Source organism: Polyodon spathula, chromosome 6, assembly GCF_017654505.1.
Source record: "Polyodon spathula isolate WHYD16114869_AA chromosome 6, ASM1765450v1, whole genome shotgun sequence".
Lineage (NCBI taxonomy): Eukaryota > Metazoa > Chordata > Actinopteri > Acipenseriformes > Polyodontidae > Polyodon > Polyodon spathula.
The window spans coordinates 23,576,065-23,594,800 of NC_054539.1; the positions used below are offsets into that span (position 1 = coordinate 23,576,065).

An 18,736-nucleotide genomic window follows, 5' to 3' on the forward strand; every position below is an offset into this window, starting at 1 on the left:
TGGCACTGAAATGGTTAATGTTCACTGCAGTGGTAGACAAAGAGAGTCAGGAAATGGTTAATTTTTATAGTATGACACCTATGATCAAACAAGCAAATCACATAATATAAAATTGTACCCAGTATCTCTAAAATCAAAGTCACATGACCCTAATATGGCAGCCATCTTGGATACAGTTAGATTTTGCCTGAGGTGTTTACCCAACACTGAAAATATGAAGTTTAAGTGTCTGATTAAATATTTGCAGAAGCAGGTGTGGTGGCAGGTTTGTAAACTCATACAAGTGCCTTAATTCATAACTAGCGATAATTTACTGTGGCGTTTTGTGGGGGTCAGTCGATAAAGTGCTTTTTTGCTCTGGTGCATATTCGAAATAATAAAGTACTTACTAAATACTATATTTAACGTATTAATTGTTCCAATACAAGTATAGCCTAGTTCTTATTTCTAAGTTATAACTTTGTTGCATTCTGCATTTTATTTACAGAAAATAAACTACTCTAACTGTAGTTGTGCACATTGATTAGATTATCTTGTTTTACTAGACTTTCATAATTAAGTCACTTGATTAAATATTATTAAAACACCACACAAATAATGCAAGAACAAATACATTTGTTATTCTCCATCATTGAGGATGGTAGTTCTAATACAGTCGTTTGACTACATACTCATGTACCAGCTGCTCTGCCATGACTTTAAGCAAACTTATTTATTTTCATTGTGGGATTACTATTGTCTCCTGCATTCCTCTTGTGTTTAACTGGCAACACAAGGGGTGACTCAGGACAGAGTGCAGCGCAAATCACACAGAACATTCTTTGATGTGTTCCATACATCCATCTTGATCTTCAGTAATATTTAAACAAAATTATAAGATGCATGACCTAACATTACATATGTAAAGCTAACTCACTTTCGTTTCCATCATAGGGAAGCTAAAACACATTATTGCAATACGGCAGAAACACAGCAGTAATGATGTCAAGGTCAAGGGCACCACCACATTTTGCCATAAACTCAGAATACAGAGTAATCTAATTAGAATTCAGGGCATTACCAAATCAAATAATACATTCAACTTGGTTCTGAAATGTGAGGTATTGAAAGTAAAATACAAATAACAAAAAAAGTCAAAGCAAAAACAACAGAGGACACTAAAAATGGAAAGAACTATTTTAATGTAAAATATAAAAGAAACAAAAGTAGGCTACATGTTATTGAAGCTTCTATTGCTATACAGTGTTAAGTGAAGCAAAATCCTACTCACAAAAAACACAACAAAGAAAACAGAATAACACATGCTACAAATGAAAAGCAATTTGAATTTTCCTCTAACTTGCATGGGAATTATGACAGAAGTATGATGCGAGCCATGAAAAGAGGTACTGTAAAACAGGATTTTTTTGCAGCAATTTAATTTTGCTAATGGCCAAAATTCTTGTTTTACAGTATAGGCTATGGTAAGTAGTGCCAAAGTTACAGGACATGGTATGCAAGCAGACATTAAACAGAACTTGAATTAGGATGAATATCAAAGTGCAATATACTCTGCTTGTATATACAGGGAACAGAGACATAAATAAAGCAAATGCAAAATTCTAAATCGAATAGTATAAATCAATAACTTCAAGTATCTTCAAAGCATTTTTCCCTTGTAAGCTCTTAACTAGTGATTTGACAAACTACTCCCTTAATACTGCATTGAAATGCCCACAGGTTATAAAACACAGATGACTCAAGTAAAAGAATTAGGAAAATCAAATTAAATAAAAAGCCTCCAAAGTATTAAAACAGAAGCAAGACCCTTTTCATAATTGGTAATGGTATCGCTCATTAAAGCACTGCTTACTACCATTACATTATCTGTTGGAATTATACAGGTAGGATACAAAATATAAAGAAAGGATATGAAAGGCATTTATCATAAATAATGATTATGATTTTTCTTTGTTCCTTTTTTGTGGTAAATTAATATTATCTTAGTGTTAATGTAAGATTTAAACACCTCAATGAAATACACAAAAGTAAACATTTTAAATGTGTAAACCGTGCTTCAGTCTACGCGTGTTCATTATGAAGGAAATAAAAGCCCATCCTTTGATTTCCTCTAATTAACAAATTGCACAAACTTTTTTTTCTTTCAACATCACTTTAAACTATGAATTTACTCTTCACACAAATGTTTGTGTGTGTTCCAGCCAAGGTCCACTGCTCCACTGAGTCTTCTATCACTTGCAATTACCTTCACAATACAACATACGCACAGAGCCCTTTTATTTTATAAACAAATATTGCACATAAAACACGACAAGCAACCAACAAGTTTGCCTTTCTCTACACGAATAACAAAAAAGGTATCAGAATGGACTAAAACCTAAAGAGGTCAATGAAGTGCTGTGGTGAAACTGGCATAAAGCAGTTATCTGGATCGTTAGCAGTGCAGGGATGTCCTGAATCCTAGAAAAGAAACATACTGCATCATAAATCTGTTCAAGAGTTAGAAAACACTCGCAAAGTATTCCAGTTTATATCAAAACTGTATTGGATTAGATTGAGGCTAAATGTCAAACCACAATACTAAAATCCTACAGTGTGTGCGCTGAAGTATTTCAAGGATGAGGGGTGACATTGTTACAATATGACAAAACGCACAAATGTATAAGCTATTTATAATATTTCTAAATACAGTAATAGGACAACAGGACTTCTCAAAATTCTAAACAGATTTAAGATAAACAGGCACAACTGTGATGAAAACTGATAAAGTACCTTGAATAATAAAGCAAGATGATAGTCCTTTGAGATCAGGGAGAAAGGAAAGGAGTAAGCATGAAGGGAAAACAAGAAAAAGTTAAAGACTAGCAAGGGAGGGCAGCTTTTCTGATATATAATAAATGTTAGGCATGACATACTTGTATGTTCTAAATAAGGAGACCTAAATGTTCCTTAGAAATCCTTGTACAAGATTTGTATTAATTATAAGCGGGCATGCTGTGACAAAATCTACTGGGGTAGTAGAGTTAATGCCTGCCTCCCCTGTTCTGAATCTTGTTAGAGGTACCCGAGAATACCGAGGCTGTTGACAAGCGATTGCTTAACATGCTGTCGTAGTCAGAAATCAGAGAACATAATTCCACATAATTACGTCTATTTGAGGAATTGGTGCCTTCATCGTGTCCTCCAAATGCCAGTTCTTGCTTGTCAAGGTAAACAGAATCAAATCAAGCATTTAAGAACCTCGTGATTTTTTCATACTTGCGCATTGTGATGTATTGTACCCCTATGCCTCTGCTCATCCAGTTGAACATCAATTTGGGTTTGTCCAAAAGGTTTTAGTGTTACGGTGGCTCACAACTGACTTTGGGAAGGCTCATGTTTTTGTGCTGACTTTGATAGACAGCCTAGATTGCTGTATCCAGTGCTGTTCCATATCATTTTTTCTGTGCTGAACAAAATACAGTTCCAGCAGTGTACTTTTTTGATTGACAGCTACCGGTAAGCCATGGATAACTTTCATAATTTGAATGTTGGAAGTGGAGAGTATATCCCTTCCCTCCCCCTGTCACTTCGGGTATTTGTGGTGTATACCTGCCATTTTAACAAATCTCCAATTTTCTTCTTGAAAATTGATTTGTAACCAAATTGACTATGATGTCTCCGTTGTCTGATGACATTTAAATAAATAAATAAAAAAAAGTTTAAAAAGCAATTCGAAATATTACTTTGATGTTTAATATAATTTTTAATAACAGTCTCTATAATAAGCAATGTCATGCGAAATTCAGCTATTCTTACACCGCTTACCCTGTCCCGCCTCTTCACTAATGATTGGACTGCCACGGATAAAATGCAGTTCTTCTATTGGTTGATCGCATGGCAGGCCCTTCAGGAAAACGTTCGGAGTACGTTTCGCAGCACATAAGCAAGAACTTTAAATTGACTGCGGCTGACAGTTTAGCTGGTGCTGTCTGGTTAGCAGAGAATACCTTGAAGGCCCTGATGGCACACCCCTGATTATAAGCAAATTCAGGACAGGTGGAGGGTAAAATGCACTTGGTCCTTTCAGGTAAGTCATAAGGCTGTATACAAATATATTTGTCAATAAGTAAAACACAGACCACTATTTATTTAGAATGCAGTAACTTATCTTACAGCCCATACTACACATACTGATTTTAGAATCAGAAGCAGCAGTTAACATGTACAATAATAAAGTGGCAGGTTTAAATGCTGCAGACTGATTGTTCATTAGCCATGTTCCTACTTTCCTACCCCTACAGGCAGATTTATCTGAAAATTACATACTGAATGTATTTGGATAATACATAGTTTCAGATAATTGAGTGGCAGCTGTACATAAGTGTGCTGAAAAATTCCTTTAAGAAGGATTAATGGAACAGGGATTTAAAGTTACATGATTTAATTCCGCTGCAGTAGGCTACAAAGAGAACCCTTAATTCGGAAACAAAGCTCTACCTTCTGTCTATATATGATGCACTTTTCACATGTTACACACACAGGGCTGGTCTGAAAATGCAAGTTGTTTTCTAGTATAGGTTAGCAGGTTGACCAGCAGGGAAAATTACTGTGGGGGCAAGTATGCTCCTATTTGCACTGCTTAGTCATCCATGCACAGAACCAATAACACCAGGTAACACTATATAATTTAAAAAAATCTATATTTGTATAAAAATTGATTATAACAGATTATTAAGGAAGTAATTTAAAACAGGAAATAGGATCAGAGGCTTTATGTAATAGTTCAGAATCTGGGATGTAATAAAATAGAAGGGCAACTAGAGCAAGTTGGCAGGGCATGGTAGACAAGCAGGAATGCAGCACAGTGGAAAAGAATACAACTAAACAAGTACGGGATAGTGGCATAGCAAGAGCATGATGCCATATTTTCTAAAAGTTAAATAATTAGTTATTTGCAATCAAATGCAGAGAGACATTAAAATTGTAAGTTTGCTGCAAGGTTGTTGTAACGTTTTAGAACTCTGGCTAATAGCCACAATTATTTTATTTTCAGAAAGTAAAGGCCGCTGTAAACCAGATGCAATGCGACAAGCGAAAATGTGCAGCGATGCAACAAAATGAATAGAACACTTTAGAGAAGTATCTTTTACACCACAGGCGACATGTCAGATAAATAGGTTTGACTCCTATTTTTTGTGATTTCTTCAAGTGACAACTAGGGAACAGGGTGAATCACTGTCAAAAATACCCAAAGCTTTATAAAAAAGACCATTGCAATTATAAAGATACGGAGATCCATTTTGAAGGAACTGGATAAGTCTACTATGTATGATCTATTGCCATATATGTTGAAATACCATCAGAGAAGACACTCATAATTTCCACTTCATATTTTGTCAATAGCAATTTGTAATACTTTTATAAATCTGGGAGTTTTCAAACCTCTGACATTGCGTCTGGTGTGTAGTGGCCTTAAGAATGCAAAAAGGCACTAATAGTATGACAATGCTGTTCCTCTAATACAGTACTATACTTCATTTTATTTACCTTCCAAAAGAGAATACTACAATGTCTGCAGAATTGCAATGTGTCACCATATTGTTCCTTCTTTGGGTAATATTTCTGAAGTGTGAAGTACATCAGTTTCCAGTCCACATGTTCCTTTTCTGACAACATTAAGTGCCTGCAGGACTAAAAATATTTTCAAAAGGTATTACCTATATGAAAGACCAAAGACAAAACAGTTTATATCTAGACTAAGCTAACTGACCAATTCAGACTGTAACAATAATCATGTGCATGACATTGCTTAAATTTAACATCCCAGTAATGTATAAGGAATAAAGCATATTTTCAGGCCACTCTTGTTCCCATTTTCCGAAGTAATTTAATAAGAAATCAAAATGGATGGGGAAGAAGTTTTAACATTGAAGACAGTAAGTATAGCAATTGCCACCATTTTCAACGTATCATGCAAATTTGAACCAAGCACAGCATGTACATTTATTACAGTTACATGTTAAAGTAGCAGCCGATGAAGATTACAGCCCTGCAGCTTCTGATTCTCCTTAAATAATGATGTTTTCAATGTAATGAAATGTTACAGTTAAAAAGTTGCTAAAAAAGAAAAGAAGTTTTACCTTGCAATTTTTAGAATGTTGCACTCTACAATATGCCTTGATTTCCCACATTCCAGAAAATACTTCTGTCCTCAGACAATTGCACTGGTATGTGATGATGACTTACAAACATCTTAGTAGCTAATCTCTTGTCTAGCTAATGGCTCATTTTACAATGGCAAATCTGTCAGCTGTGACTTTTCTTTGACATTGGTCTTACACTCTTGTAAAAGGGTGAGTTATTATATGATCTTCTGGATATCTGGGGTGTTATGTGATCCAGTACTTGACAGAACCCTGTACAGGTTCACTGTTTTGTCTTTTTTTTTTTTTTTTTAAATAGGTTCTTTATGCTGGTGCTGTAAAAGGGAAAATTCTTCAGCTTTCACATTTGGATTGCACACTTTTGTTAAAGAAACAATCAGTCTGCTATGCTTTTTCTCAGCCCTCATGGGTTCAAAGCGCTACATGTGAAGTCAGATTTCCATTTTGCATCATTTCTATTAAACCCTTTATTCGATTGGTAAAATAATAAGAAAAACAAAAGATACATTAATTTAAAAAAAAAACCCACAACATATTGAAAGGCATAGTGAGCTTACTTGTTTCTCTGCAAAATGATACTGGCAAAGTTTTTTCCACAGATGCCAGTCTTCGCTAAGCATGTGCAAAGTTGACGTCACTTGACCAAGGTTAACAATATCCCAGCCATCAGAAAACTTGTACAAAATGTTGTTTTGCATATGGAGTGGGAGGTCGTCAAGTGTAATACCATTGCTTACTTGCTGAATTAAGAAACAAAAACATGAAAATTAAATGTAGGCAACTCACTGATGGGTAATAAACATATACTACATTACCCAATTAATTTTTACAGATGTTACAGAAAATATTGCAATTTTTTTTTTGAATTGATTATGTAGCCTTTTGTGCTTTTTTTTTTTTTTGTTGTTGTTTTTTTTTTTTTATTCTCAGACCACAAAACACAAACCCATAAAAAGGAATGCAAGCCCTTGTTTTGCAATTCTGAACAGAGTCAAATTATCATGACTTGGTTAGAGCTGGCCAATAAATGGAAAGTGGGAGGCAGATTAAGAGAAACAGATTTCCCATTTAATGTGGAAAACTTCTTCCTTCTTTTCTGTGTTTTTATTAATATATTAACCACTTCAGCCCAAGGCCAGGTACATCAGAAAAGAAAGTACTTGCAGTGCCATGCCGTTCTTGTATGTCAAGACTTGACATCTACCTCAACCTGGTCTGTTAGTGTACATGCTGTATTGAGACTGTGGAATGTTTGTTTTTCGGGGGGGGGGGGGGGGGGGGGTTGTCTAGTGACATTTGTATCCAGTAGCATTTTATGCAAACATCCCATGCTTATGAGGGCATTGAGAAGAATGGAAGATACAGCAGCATACCTGCAGTGAACTAAATGTGTATATATAGTATTTACTTTCACTTTAGTATAATTTATTTGCAGTATTACTTGTTTACCTTTATTTAATATTGGTATAACTTGCTTGTTATTATTGCAAACGACATGATATGTCAGCATATAAGTTTGATTTAGAAACCAGAAGTAAAGAACAGTTGATGTGTGATCAGGGAAATTTGAAAGCAATTGCCTTCTTTTTTATTTAGAGAAAATGATAATAATGATTACAAAAAAGATGGAGCCAAAACCATCCTTTGATTTTGCACTGCGTTCATCTTTGCATGCTTTCAAGGTTTATTTAAAAATAAATAAATAAAAAATATAACCTGAAAGGTGGTTCACAAAGTGAAATAACGTAATGCATTTTAGCTGATGTGATTGCATAATAAATCATAAATAATGAAACCTACAAGCTTTAAAAATGTGTTAAATCTAAAGGAACGTATCTGGTAACAAATGTCTGGACATTAGTCGTCTTCTGTATTATGTAATCTTTTTTCCTAGAAACAATGCCTCTGTTTCAAATAGTCCACTTATATGCAGTATTCAATTGTTTTACATGATTTGTAGCATTAACAGTGTTATTTTTACAGTACAAAAAAATAAGTTTAAAAAAGTCCAGTTCGTAAAACCACACCTCCAGTTTATTAAAGGGAAGTGCTTAACAAACACAAACAATGACATATACAAAATGTTATAATATGGCTTGTTGATTGATAGATACATTGACATATGTATGTTAAGTTAAAATATTCCTTGCTCGGCTTTGTTTTAAATGTAGTGCTTGATGCTAGACAACGTTTTTCACATTTGTCATCAGACATTGCTGAGCTCAATTATCACAGTGAAACTAGCTGCTACGAGACTTTCGGAAAGTAAACGCTCTCTAAAAGCAGGTCAATGCTTGGTGCTGATAGGTTGAAACAAAACGCACCCCCCCCCCCCCCCCCCATCCTTTGTGCTAATTGATTGAAACACAAATGCCATCCCCCACACAGCAATGCTAATTGGTTGGCTGAACAGCCGATTCATGACAATATTACAGGCAGTGCAGCTCAACCATACACTGCTCATACATTAATAAGGAGTACTCCCAATCCCTTTCTGTATGGCTGTTGATGTTAACCGATCAAAGCTTTACATAAAGCTTTTAACACATGATGCTTGCAGGCCACTTTGCCGGCTTGTGCATTTGTGATCAACTGAGCAAGCCTCTTTATTGGCTTCTAGTGTATGGGGACAAGCGAGTTATCGGCTAATGGTATTTCTAGAGTTAAATGATTAACTTTTAGCCTGTCTTCGCTTAGGTGAAAAAGGTGCTACTCCCAACATTTTTTGACAATACCAGGTGGTAGCGCAGTCGTAAAAACTCAGGGAAGTCTGACTAGGCCCATTTGCACACACCCAACACCCCATAATTGGGTGCCAATAACCTTCAAAATTGGGCCCCAAGTCACATTGTATTTTAAAGCATTCAATACATTTATTGACAAAATACAATTACCAAATTGCCCAAAATTAAAAGTTCAATGAGTTGTACCTTAGGTATCTGAAAGTTGGACAGCTGCTGCTGCCAGTTGATTATCGTCTCTAAGCGACAGATCCATATATTGATGTTACCCACCAACACCGACTTGCCTACTTCTCTGATAAGAATACAGAGTGTGGAACCAAGGTCATGAAGGAGGTCTTTGATCAACCTAGGATTCTGCTGGTCATCAAGGACTGCAAAACAAGCAACATATGCACCATGATCAGATTTTCCTGCACAAGTCCTGACCAAATTTTATTTCCTTTTGAATTTATAAGAAAATATCCATTTGCGCAAGATGTCTCTTAATAAGGTTCTGGCTTCTCAAACTGTGTAAAATTAGGTCTCTTATAATACAGGATACCTTTCACACAAAATAACTTAATATAAAATTAGAAAATGGATCAGAGATTTCCTTTAACCTAACTGGCCAACAGGCAGTCCCTAATCTCAAATTTTATTGTTAAAACTATGTTTTATCTGTTCCAATTCAATCCACTGGTAAATAAGCAAATACGACATTTATGTACTTTACCTATTTTCTGCTCGATGAAAGAAAATCTCTTTATAGTACACAACCTCTGAATATTATCTCTTAAAGCAGACTAGTCTGCTTCTCACAACAAGAATAGTGTTTGCTGTCAACGGCAATACAGTAACCACAACAGTAATAGCAACTATTCTCCAGTTTGAATGACAAGTTGTAGAAATCAAACAACTGGATGCAAGCCAGTTACTTTCACCAACTTTATTTCAGCATATCATGACAAAAGTTAATTTTAACTGGCCAACACTTGTAATGGAACTTATCAGAGAATCATGGAATACAGCTGTTTATCAAATATAAAGACAATAGGCTGTCTTTGTCCATCAAAGCGTCAAGGTCACCAACATATTTAGGGGCCGATGTAAGGATACATTCAAAGTGACTTGCGGCTGCAATACACAGATATTTAGTAGGTGTTTAGTTGGCGTAAAGTGGGACTTTAACAGTCACAAAAAAATGTAGTGTATGTAAAGAATGTTTTTCACCTGCTGTTCTGCACCCATTATCAAATTAGCACTTTGCCATCATTAATCCATTTAAATGGTATTGAAATGCATACAAATGAAGAAACAAGCACGGAACTGGGCGAGGGTCTGGGATACTAAGCAGGCAGAAACATTATAATGAGATGTAATTGCAATTGCTGACCCTCCAAAAGCTTAAGGTGCAAACCATTGTAGAAGCGAGTCATTAACAGCTCACCCATTCTGAATTGTCAAAGCACCTATAAAATAATTGCAGATAATTCACTGTAAAGAACATATTAATTAAATTAGGGCATATTAATTAAATTAGATGCTCAAGTTCGCTACAACCAGGCCGATGTAGCAATGCGACGTGTCATCGAGAGAGGTTTTGGCATCCGGAAGAGTCCGTTTTGCTGCCTGGACCATAGTGGGGTACCCTCATCACGTATGCACGTATTAAGGTTTGTAAAATCTTATACAGCGCCTACTGCTCTCTGTACTCCTAACTTGACTCACCTCCGGGCTGTAAATGCATCTGCTATTGCGACCCCTCATTATGACTGTGGCTTATTTGTGCGTGTCGAGTAATTAGTCTTACCTTTTCGAACAATCTTCTCCAGAACATTAAAGTAGTTTTTTTGAGCAGCTCCGCTCAAAGATGTTAACTGGGATTTTGCAATTAGCTGCACCAACTAAAAACCAAACAAAACATATGTTAAAACAGCAGGCTCAGTAACATGCAGATGTAGCAGATTTCAGTATTTTTTAAAGCACTGGTGCCTTGCATATTGTTACAATTACTACCTTCACAAAGTACTGACTTGATTCCTCGTCTGTGTTTGGAGGACTTGCTGTAAACTATGCTGAAATAATCTGTGTAATATTGCTTTAATGGTATTAAAAGTTCTAGATTTATTTCGACCTGTCCTAATTAAATAAACAAAAATAAAAGCAACCTGTTATATTTAATATAATAAATAGCCACTTACTTTAACAACATAGTTGAACCGTCGGATATCTTGTATAGCACTGGAAAAATCCAAGCGGTTAAAAGCTTCTCCTAATGTACAGTAACCATGTCTCTGAAAACAGGATTAAAGCAGAATTTTTGACTTCAGATAATGGATTTACATTAAAATAAAAGTTTGGAAAATGTCTTTATAGTAGAACACTCACTTCTCTCGTACTTTCCTTTTGAACATAAATCCACTTCTCCTGATAGAAAACTTAGACAAATTTAAATAAATAAATAAATAAATAAATAAATAAATATATATATATATATATATATATATATATATATATATATATATATAATATATATATATATATATATATGTTAACAAAAAAAAAATACATATCACAAACTATTAAATGTATCAAACAGCTGGTAAAAATAAAGTATTTCCCCTTGAGAGAGCTACATATTTCATCCCTTTTTTTTTTTAAACCTCTGAAACAGTAAATACAATATTAAGCCACTATCTCAAAATGCTTCTGAAATATGGTGGTGGCAACTTTGTAAAGTTTATTTTTCTTGCATGATAGTCCTTGACCATGAGGATCGCAGAATACATGCGAGTCCCAAGATTCTTTTACACTGTGTTTTTTTTTTCATTTTCATTTGTAAAAGCCGCTAGAAGAGCAGCACTAGAATTAAAATGTATTCCTTGAGAAAGTGTTCACTGAATGAACCAGTGTTTTTGACGAAAGTTTGCACCAACTCCTTTTTTTTAAATTTACAAATACTTACAATGAGATTTTGCGTTGTTGTTGAAATTATCTTTTTTTCTTTTTTTGGCTGCAGCTTCACAATCATCACCAGTAAACAGATTTTCTTTATTTTCATCTTGCAACCTAATTGGATACATAATGCATTGATCAATCCATGTTATTTTAAATATCAATATTTTCCATCACTTTGAATTTTGAACTTTAAAACTGCATAAAGTTCTGAAAAAAAAATAAAAAGAATGTGTGAAACAACCATGCGATTATCGAGGTTTTGATGTATGAATACAAGTGAACCAACTGTGTCTTCGTTTAGTATTTGCAGTCCAACAGATGTGAACTGAGCTTTAAATGCAGCAAGTCAAAGTGAAAAAACTGGCACTTACATGGATTGATTTTAAATTTGAGTCAGATGATTCTGTGACATTCCAGTGGGCATCTACTGTCTGATAGTAGCCCGCTAGAGCTGGAAGGTGATTGGTTGGTGGTACTGAATCGTTTTATAATAAAATGTAAAAACTGTGGCGTCGCTTAATAAGTCTTCCATTCTATTATCTTTATTAACTGGTAAGAACATCATCCTGGAAAATAGATGCTGAATCTCTGTGGATCTATTCTGCTAAATTCTCTTCACTTTTTAACTAATCCTAGTTAAGCAGCAACCAGGATTAGTTTAATCCCAAAACAGTGCAATTTCATACTGTACTGAAAAAAAAAAAAAAAAAAAAAAAAAAAAAAAAAAGGTAAAATTGCTGCACATTGTTTAACACAACACATTTTTTCCCTCAAAATCTTCAGCCCTGAGACAGATACCAAAAATGTGTTTCCAAATTGAAATACAAGGACTGGTCAATTCAATTTAGCCACAAGGGAAATATGCTGTACTAATCCATGAAGTGCTGTGCAATCCTCGTGCCTAAACACAAATACACATTTGAAACACTCGTGTTACACAGACCCGTTTATATCCTGTGTACCAATGACTATACACCAACATTAACACACAACATACAACACAAAATACACACAGGGGTGGCACTTTGCCACACATTATCCATAAAGCAGTCATTTAACCAACCAGTGCTATCAGTCCATGACAGCAGAATGCTGTTATCAATTCTAACTACTAACTAGTACAAGTGATAAAAAGCACCATCTCGACAGCCATTAACAAAATGTATTTTTCAATATATTCAAACAGATATATAGCATAATGTGCGGGTCAATTTGCATGAGAAATATCCACTTTTTTTTTTTTTTGGACCAATTTTGTATTTCTGTTCTGTACCACAGGTTAGAATACAATCTGTACCAGTGGCACTAAAACAAACATCCTTCATGTGTATATTAACATGTTCAAAGCTGATAAGCCTATGAAGATGTAGTAATAATTAAATGGAAACACTGTAAATGTTCTATCCCTAGTCATCAAATAAATAACATGAAAGGCATAACATGCAAATTATCATCACTCCGAAGATCAAAAGTGTTCAACAATGTGCAATAAGTCAAACATTAAATTAAGTGCAACTGACTGATGCAGAAGCAGCTGTTCCATTACATAATGAACACTAAAATCTGATGGGGGGATGTTATGTGGGTAAAAACAATGAGTAGACTGTAAAGGTGAGCCGTGATGTGTGTTTCGTTTTGAAAGTCATAACGGTTAATAAGTCTGAGTCTAAAAATAATAAACAAGATACTAACCATGCTAAATACAAGACCCATGTCACTTGGACTGCCACTTTCGAATGTGTAAAAGTAAAAGACTTTGACCACAAGATGCTGAAAACTAAGAATCATTTAACTGTAGCTGATTGTACGGACTCAATGGCATCCAGATGCACAAAAAACAAATGCCCATGTTTCCTTTTCTAAAATAAAAACTAGGTTAGTTAAGATTAAATAGTGTAGGCTTCATTTAAAAACCAGTGGTGTGATGCTGTAGGAAGGAACTCCCCATAATTACAGGTTACTGCAGTTAAGTTGCAAAGAAAATTAAAACTTCACATGATTAACAGTTCTAAGCAAAACTGCTGAAAATAACTTTTGCTTGCAAGTTGTTTTTTTTGCCATAGTATGTCAAAACATTGTAGTCTATACACAATACTACCAAGATTTTGAAAGCACCCACTACTTCAAACAAATATACATTTTTAACAAATTGTATCTGAAAGTGAAACTGATGAGGTGGTCATGTGTTTCCTGTACTTCAACCCAGAACCCCCGGTCAGAGATTAAATGGCTTTTTGAAATTTAATTTAGTGTATAGACATATATAAAACAGTAAACCCTACTCCAAAAACAATTTCCCCAAAACAGTGAACTGTACTTTATGTTTTTAAACATGACAATACTACAGTTGACTATATTCACTATACATAATTTTTTGGAGTGCATTTGCACCTCATTCTGCCTTCATAGGGTGGTGTAAAGTATATGTCTTATCCACAACAACACAGGACCACAGGATGCTCCTGCTAGCAGACAAAGCCAATATTGATGAGAAGCAAGGTGATGTAGGAAGAGAGAATATTACACACTATTATATATAAATTAATTAGGGCTGTCAAACAATTAAAAAATTAATCGCAATTAAAAAAAATATTAATCTTGGTTTTAATCGCATATTTAAGTGATACAATTACTGCATCCATCTCATTTGTTTGTTTTATTACTGATGATATTATTATTATTATTTTTTTTTAAATTTAGTCGTTGCCAATAATTTTTTATCCCATTTTTCTCCACAATTTAAAATTGCCAATGATTCACTGCTGCAACTCCCCTGGAACTAGGGAAACGACGGCTGACACAAGCGTCCACCGAAACGTGTCCCTGCCAAGCCATCTTTTTTCGCACTGCGGATCCCCAGTGAAGCAATCAGACCTACAGTGCCATAGGACAAGACTGATCTGAATGGCTCCACTGCAGACCCGCAAGGGTCGCTTGTGCGCGGTGAACTGATGCTAATATTATGCTACATTAAATATGTAGACCTACTAACTAAATAATTCTACTAATGTACACCTCTTTCTTTAACAGAAAGAAGGAGCTACAGGTTTGATAATGTAATTAGTACATTTTTATATCATAGTCTTCCTTTGCAGCATGTTTACATCTCGTGTGACCACCGCGAACTGCAAGGCAACACGCAGGCAACAAATGTGTTGATAAAGGTTGCCTGCGTGACCAGGCCTTAAGAGTTAGAGAGCGTACTCAGCGGAGTGGCTGAGAGTGTAAGTTAAGTACGTAACACATACCTAGATTTTAATAATTAGTTTAAATTTTGCGTTAACGCGACCTGTCTTTTATGTTGATTTTATAAGTTAACTATGTTTGTGTGTGGGGTGCACCGCATTTCGCCTTCCACGTGAGCTCAATTTTTGTCATCAACAAAGGGTTAACCTAAAAAGCTATGGACTGGACACGTGACCTTGAAGTACAAAGGGTACCTTTGCCAAGCATAAAGCTAAAGCTTGGCTGGGGGCCATATGTACAGTACTCAAGCAGATAATGGACCTTTGTTAAAGGTGGGCAATGCAACAGTAACAGACATAAGATCCAGAGCAAAACCCAAGACAAGTTAGAAAACATGTTTTGTTTGACAAATTATTTATCTACAAACAGGAAGAGTTGAGTGAAAAGATAAGTAACCTGCAGTCAGAATGCTTTCTTGTTTATATTTTAAGTATGTTATATGTCCTGAAAACTTTTGTTTTCATTTCTGTACTTTGTAACACAACAACTGTTCATGGCCTTAACATCAACCACTTGATCCTTATTATGTACAATATTAACTACTTTCACCCCAAAAAACTGCAGCATAAAAAAATGTTAAATTCTGATACTGTGCTGTACTATGTCTATAACAGGTTTTAAAGGTGCAAGGGTATGTATACCGAGACAATGGATAACTATATTTGAACAGTACTGCTAACACAAGTTACAGTGACTCTCTTAATGTCTATGGATGGGGGTGAGCTGAAACAAGAATACGATAAGTTATTTAACCTAAAGTCGATGTGCCAACATTGATGTTTTTGGCATCTTAATGAGGTGTTACTACACAGCCTCTTCTTTTGTTGACAGCCTCCATGTGCAGATTTCCATTTTGCTGCGCGTGTAGTTCTTTATGCACCCCCACTTCAAGATAACTTTGAATGTCTACCCTAGGCAAAAGAGTAAGTGGTGTTCAATGGGGGCTACATTTACAACAACCGAGTTCACCTTGACTCCCAAGAAGTGGCTCGTATTGGGTGAATCATAAATGCAATATAATATGCATTTAATGAGGCGTGTGTTTTAGGAATGCAAGTAAAAATGAGCACAACTTCATTTTTAAAACACCACTTACTTCTAATCACACGGTTATTACTTACTCTTTCAGTTCTAGCTCGGTACTGTTGTCTTCCAAATCATGGCTAAAGAACTCAAAGCGCTTCCAGCCGTCCTCAGTTTTTACCCAGCTCCATCCAGGAGACCTCCAATCCTGACCCAAGAATGGCATCCTTCACCTACGAATACAATTTACACCAATACAAGTACAAATAAATACATAGCAATCTTTTTCTCTGTGCACAGGACAGGAAATGACAAGTTTTGGTGGACACGGTAAAGTCGCGTTAGTAGAAGTTATTTCACCATACCTGTTACGTTACAACAAATCTTTTGTGATGACAAAAATATAAATTGAATCAAATTTTGCGCACAGATTCAACCTACTGGTATACAGTACTTGGAAATACACTGGTTACAGTCGTTCACAAAAACAGTCCGTGTAGGCTGCAAAAAAAGATCAAATATATATCATTAAAAAAACAAGACAGCATTGGCGAACGAAGTAAGAAAAACAAAAACGCACGGCAGCACCAATCTATGGATTGTCAGCATAAAAATACAACTTTATATTACGTGTTATTATAAGATAGCGGTTTATAAACTATTTGTGATAAATAACACTACTGTTTTTAATAGGACAATATCTCTCTTTGTTCTTTCTCAAACACCCTTGTCTTTCTCCCAGAATTGTTGACGGAAGTAAACAGATCTTCAGTGGAATGTGTAACGCCTACTCGCTTATTTTTATTGGCCAGGATTCCCTATTTACACTGTTGCTACCCAATTTAGAAGTTCTAATTGGGCTATGGAGTTGTCAATCATGTGGCGTTGAACGGGCTTTGTTTTGTTAAGCGATCTGTGGCACACGTGACTGCAGGTCTGCACATGTCACTGTGTTTTGGTTCTGTGGTTCTTGATGGGGAATTAAAGTGATCTTGCGATTTGGTAAATGTACGATTTGTTGCTGCGTATATTCACATGCACAAGAAGACATTAACACATCCAAATGGTTTACTTGATTGCTGAAACGAGTACATACACAATCATAACAGCCTTTCCTTTTGTTTTAGTGTACTTAAAACCACCATTTTGTTTCCCTGTTTCGCAGCGCAAGCAACAATGAAACCCAATCCAAACTTACTAAAAAGGTTATTTTTTAAAAGTTATTTAAAGTCATATTTTATTATTTTAAAACCTAACTAAAAAAAAAAAAAAACTTTAAAATGCCACTGCCTAGGAATATAACTATTTCCTCTACAAATATGAGTACATAATTCAATTTGGGAGATTGAAGAGAAAGTGAGTAACTCGCCATGGTAAGACTAACTAGGAATATCGGTATATTGACTATCTTTGACTATACACGTTAAAACACCTGCATGTCCTCTTAAACTATATTTCAATTCACCATTGAACTATTACAATTTAAACATATAGTAGTTTAAAATTTAATTAAAACTACCATACCCCCACAAGCCAAACTTACATATTTTTTAGAGAGAAGTAAATATACCGATGTCATTCACAGGCATTGTATGGTACAAAGCTATTTTATTTCTCTAAACAGTGACAATATTAAGATCCAATATTCATTTGAACAGATCCCCAAACCAAGATACTCTGTTACAAAAAGGAACTTGAAAAGGAGTGAAAATCAATGCTTTTAAATGTCTTTATTAACATTGTCACTGGCTCTTCCGTCAATAAGTTAATAATTTGTCTTGACGGTACATGTTTAACGTTACAGATAAACTGATGCATCTTGATTTTGTACTAGTTCATATGGTATGATTGGCGTTACAACAAAGGTAGTCCTCAAAGAAGATCCACAGGGATATAATTTCAAGTAACTATTACTCAGGGATGTATTATGATTAATATTGTTACCAGTTATCTTTCAGAATGAGCAGCCTTGTTGTACTATAAATCATCAGATCTGTTTTAATAATGTAGACACTGCCATCTTGTGCTCATTTTTTGTATGAAGTTCAAATCCCTTCAAAGCAAGATTAAATTACACCAGGACTTAAAAAAAAAAAAATAATGAAATAAGTGTATTTTCTATTTTTCTTGCAGCTGTCAGCAAAAGCTGATGTTACAGTCAAGGCTTATGATTTTATATTGGGATTGTCTGAATTTATAAAGAGTGTTGTGTACATGCTTAACTGATACATTGATATACTACATGTAGTATATGTATGATTGATTCTGCTGGTATTATTCCTTGCTTTACCCCTGTGATTTTAGCATACCAGAGCAGCGTGCTTTACGACAGGTGCATGTTTTACAAGGGGACGCACAATGCAAGTGATTAAATGAAACTGCTCAGTCATTAGCACAATGTGCACTGCACTAAAAAATATGGTACTGTAACTCAGTAATGTAATGCTTGGGCAGGGGAATTTGAATTTATCTACTTTGTGGCTAAATTTCGTGGTATCCCTGAATAGAAAATCCTCCAAATATATTCAAATGATTTCAGTTAGAAGGTATGCCAAAAGAGTACAGCAATCTCAAGCAATTGTCAACAGTATTCCCTGGGAATGGCAAATATAGCTGGGGGTGGAGCATTTGTTTCCCTTT

The 18,736-nt window shown here is 35.2% G+C and overlaps 1 protein-coding gene across 4 annotated transcripts; it reads right to left on the reverse strand.

The window, feature by feature from the left end:
* Positions 1-1,164: 1,164 nt before the first annotated feature.
* On the reverse strand, positions 1,165-16,892 carry fbxo25 (F-box protein 25). Of its 4 annotated transcripts, none has more exons than XM_041252605.1 (11): positions 16,538-16,892; positions 16,195-16,329; positions 11,835-11,938; positions 11,258-11,307; positions 11,071-11,163; positions 10,680-10,773; positions 9,077-9,261; positions 6,704-6,886; positions 5,530-5,673; positions 2,773-2,799; positions 1,165-2,460 (listed from the first exon to the last, which is right to left on the reverse strand). In XM_041252605.1, exons 2-11 carry the CDS (start codon positions 16,320-16,322, stop codon positions 2,371-2,373), a joined length of 1,098 nt encoding a protein of 365 aa, XP_041108539.1. In that variant the 5' UTR covers positions 16,323-16,329; positions 16,538-16,892; the 3' UTR covers positions 1,165-2,370. The 4 variants fall into 4 exon arrangements, with proteins under 4 accessions (XP_041108539.1, XP_041108537.1, XP_041108538.1 ...); XM_041252603.1 differs by having other exon boundaries at positions 16,462-16,891; XM_041252604.1 differs by having other exon boundaries at positions 16,195-16,892.
* Between the last annotated feature and the right edge of the window lie 1,844 nt (positions 16,893-18,736).

What these genes read in the sequence shown, in the direction of transcription:
- fbxo25 (XM_041252605.1), bottom strand. Translation starts at nt 16,322, where the DNA reads ATGCCATTCTTGGGTCAGGATTGGAGGTCTCCTGGATGGAGCTGGGTA. An exon ending in ATCATTTTGCAGAGAAACAA is followed by an intron (nt 5,674 to 6,703) that starts GTAAGCTCACTA and finishes AAATATTTTTAG; the next exon opens with TCCTGCAGGCACTTAATGTT. An exon ending in GTAGTATTCTCTTTTGGAAG is followed by an intron (nt 2,800 to 5,529) that starts GTAAATAAAATG and finishes CTGATCTCAAAG; the next exon opens with GACTATCATCTTGCTTTATT.